Genomic DNA, 2,302 nt, shown 5'->3' on the forward strand with positions numbered 1-2,302 from the left:
CAAAAAAGAAAATAATAGATAAAAATAATTTTTTTATATAAAATATAAAAAAATAAAATTATTTATAAAAAAATAATTTAAAAAAAAAGATATCTTTTAAAAAAGGACAATGCTAGGTAACTAATAATTTTTTTGAACAACATGAACAACCATCAATCAAATAAAAACACACTACACCTCTAAATTATCTACATAAATCTTAATATTAGAATAATCATCCACACACCCAGTAAGATGAACATCCAATACATTTATTGTTCACATTGTTTAATATTTTCATTGTCTACCTATACTTTTCCTTTTAAAAATATATCCAATAATTCAAACAAACTCATATTATCTTTTACAAAAGAGAAAGTATAAGGAGTCAAATGGCCTAAGCGTACAATGTGTATAATGAAAGTTTAGGAAGTATTAGAGATATGATCATTAGTGTTACATTGTTCTGTCAGGTTACGCTTTTGGGATGAGTGGTTTCATAACATGGTATTAGAGTTCTAGATCCGAAAAGTTAAGAGTTCGATCTTTGGTGAACCCCAAAATCAGCTTAAGGTTTTGGGATGAGTGGTTTTATGACATGAGATGTTTATTCTGGATAGTATAGGTGATGTTCATTTTATTCATAGACCAAAGATTTAGCCTATTGTACACATTGTACGATTAGGCCATTAGCTCCCTAGCATTACTCTTTATAAAATAATAAAAAATTTAAGATAAAGATTCGTATGTAGTTGTCTTTCTATAAAAGTTAATAGCTAAAAGAGCAATGCTAGGGGCAGCAACATTTGTGATTGGTAGCCATCAACTAGCCATCAATGATGATTTGATGGTATGAGATTTCATCGAATGACTCACATTTCTCTGCTGGTTATATGCTGGCCAAAATGTAATAAAATTGCTGGCCTATAGACTTTTCCTAACTAAAAATTATTAGACAATGAAAATTTATCAAATAATCAATTAATCTCTTCACATGAAGATAATTGTAAGTAAATTTTCACTAAAATTTAAAATAAAATTAAAACAACTGAGTTGACATTTATTAATCTTCCATTTTAAATGAAACTTTTAATTATAAAATAAAAAAAGAAAAAGAAAAAGAAAAGGTGAACCGAGTCAATGGAGCAGCGTATATATATAACACCACATACAGACATACAACTCATCAAACACATTCTTCGTAGAATCGTTACTGCCACTGCGCCAACCCAATGACTTCGCGAACAGCACGTTACAAAGACGACAACCTCGCTGGAGAGCCGCCATCCACGGCGGACAATGCGGCCCCGGACGATACCACATCGGTAGAGAAGCTCTTCGAGGCCAAATCGGTGCCGCCATGGACGAAACAGCTCACAGTGCGAGCGATTTTCGTTAGCGCCGTGCTTTCATTCGCGTTCACGTTCATCGTAATGAAGCTCAACCTCACCACTGGGATTATTCCTTCCTTGAACGTTTCTGCGGGATTGTTAGGGTTCTTCTTCGTGAAGACGTGGTCCAAGGTTCTCGCTCAAACGGGGCTTCTCAGGACACCGTTCACGCGTCAAGAGAACACCGTCATTCAGACCTGCGTCGTCGCCGCCAGCGGAATCGCCTTCAGCGGTAAACATTTTCTTCTCTCCGTTTTTTCTTCTTTCTCGGGAAAATTTCGTCATGAACATGGCTCACTTAATGTGCATGGTCATTATTGTTGTCATCTTCTGCAATTATTGACCTGATTTTTATTTTTAATTTTTCTTTTGAAATTTGAAATTTCAGCTACGAGATTTTGTTTAGTGCAATAATTTGTAATTTTTTGTTCAAATTTAGACATTTTAGTGAACAGAGTGTGAATGGGGAAGCCTGTTTAATTTACAGAAAATTTCAGTAATCATAGTTCAATAACAATTAATTTAAACATTTAAGATTAATTTTATATTATGAATTTGCAATAAGTTATTTGAACTATATGAAGACGCTTATTGTAGTTTTGTTCAAAACGGCATCGTTTGATTGTTGCATGGGGGTGTTGTTTGCGTGTGTGGGTCCTACAGCGGATCTCGTGTGTTCATTTAGAAAGTGTGATCCTTTTTCTCTCTTTGTTGTTTGTTTATTTCTGTAAAATAATAATATTTGTTGTTATATATCGGCATCACATAGCTTACTTCAGATTTACGTAGTCCTGACGGAATGAGAATGTGTTTGTGTATTCCCAGCAAATAAAAAAGTGGTCTTTGTTGGAATAAAAGATTTTCTAAAGTAAATAAATTGTTAAAATGAGAAAGTTAGGTTTAAATAAAAACTAAAGTTTTGTGAAAATAGT

At 33.3% G+C, this 2,302-nt stretch overlaps 1 protein-coding gene across 1 annotated transcript in view; it reads left to right on the forward strand.

Annotated features, from left to right (window-relative positions):
* Positions 1,117-2,302, forward strand: part of LOC107644166 (probable metal-nicotianamine transporter YSL7) — a 5,648-nt gene continuing 4,462 nt past the window's right edge. Inside the window, exon 1 of the mRNA XM_021115318.1 lies at positions 1,117-1,602. Within this exon, the coding sequence (XP_020970977.1) occupies positions 1,212-1,602 (391 nt within the window). The 5' untranslated portion in view covers positions 1,117-1,211. The remainder of the gene's footprint in view (positions 1,603-2,302) is intronic.

The sequence above is a fragment of the Arachis ipaensis genome, chromosome B01, assembly GCF_000816755.2.
Source record: "Arachis ipaensis cultivar K30076 chromosome B01, Araip1.1, whole genome shotgun sequence".
Taxonomy (NCBI): domain Eukaryota; kingdom Viridiplantae; phylum Streptophyta; class Magnoliopsida; order Fabales; family Fabaceae; genus Arachis; species Arachis ipaensis.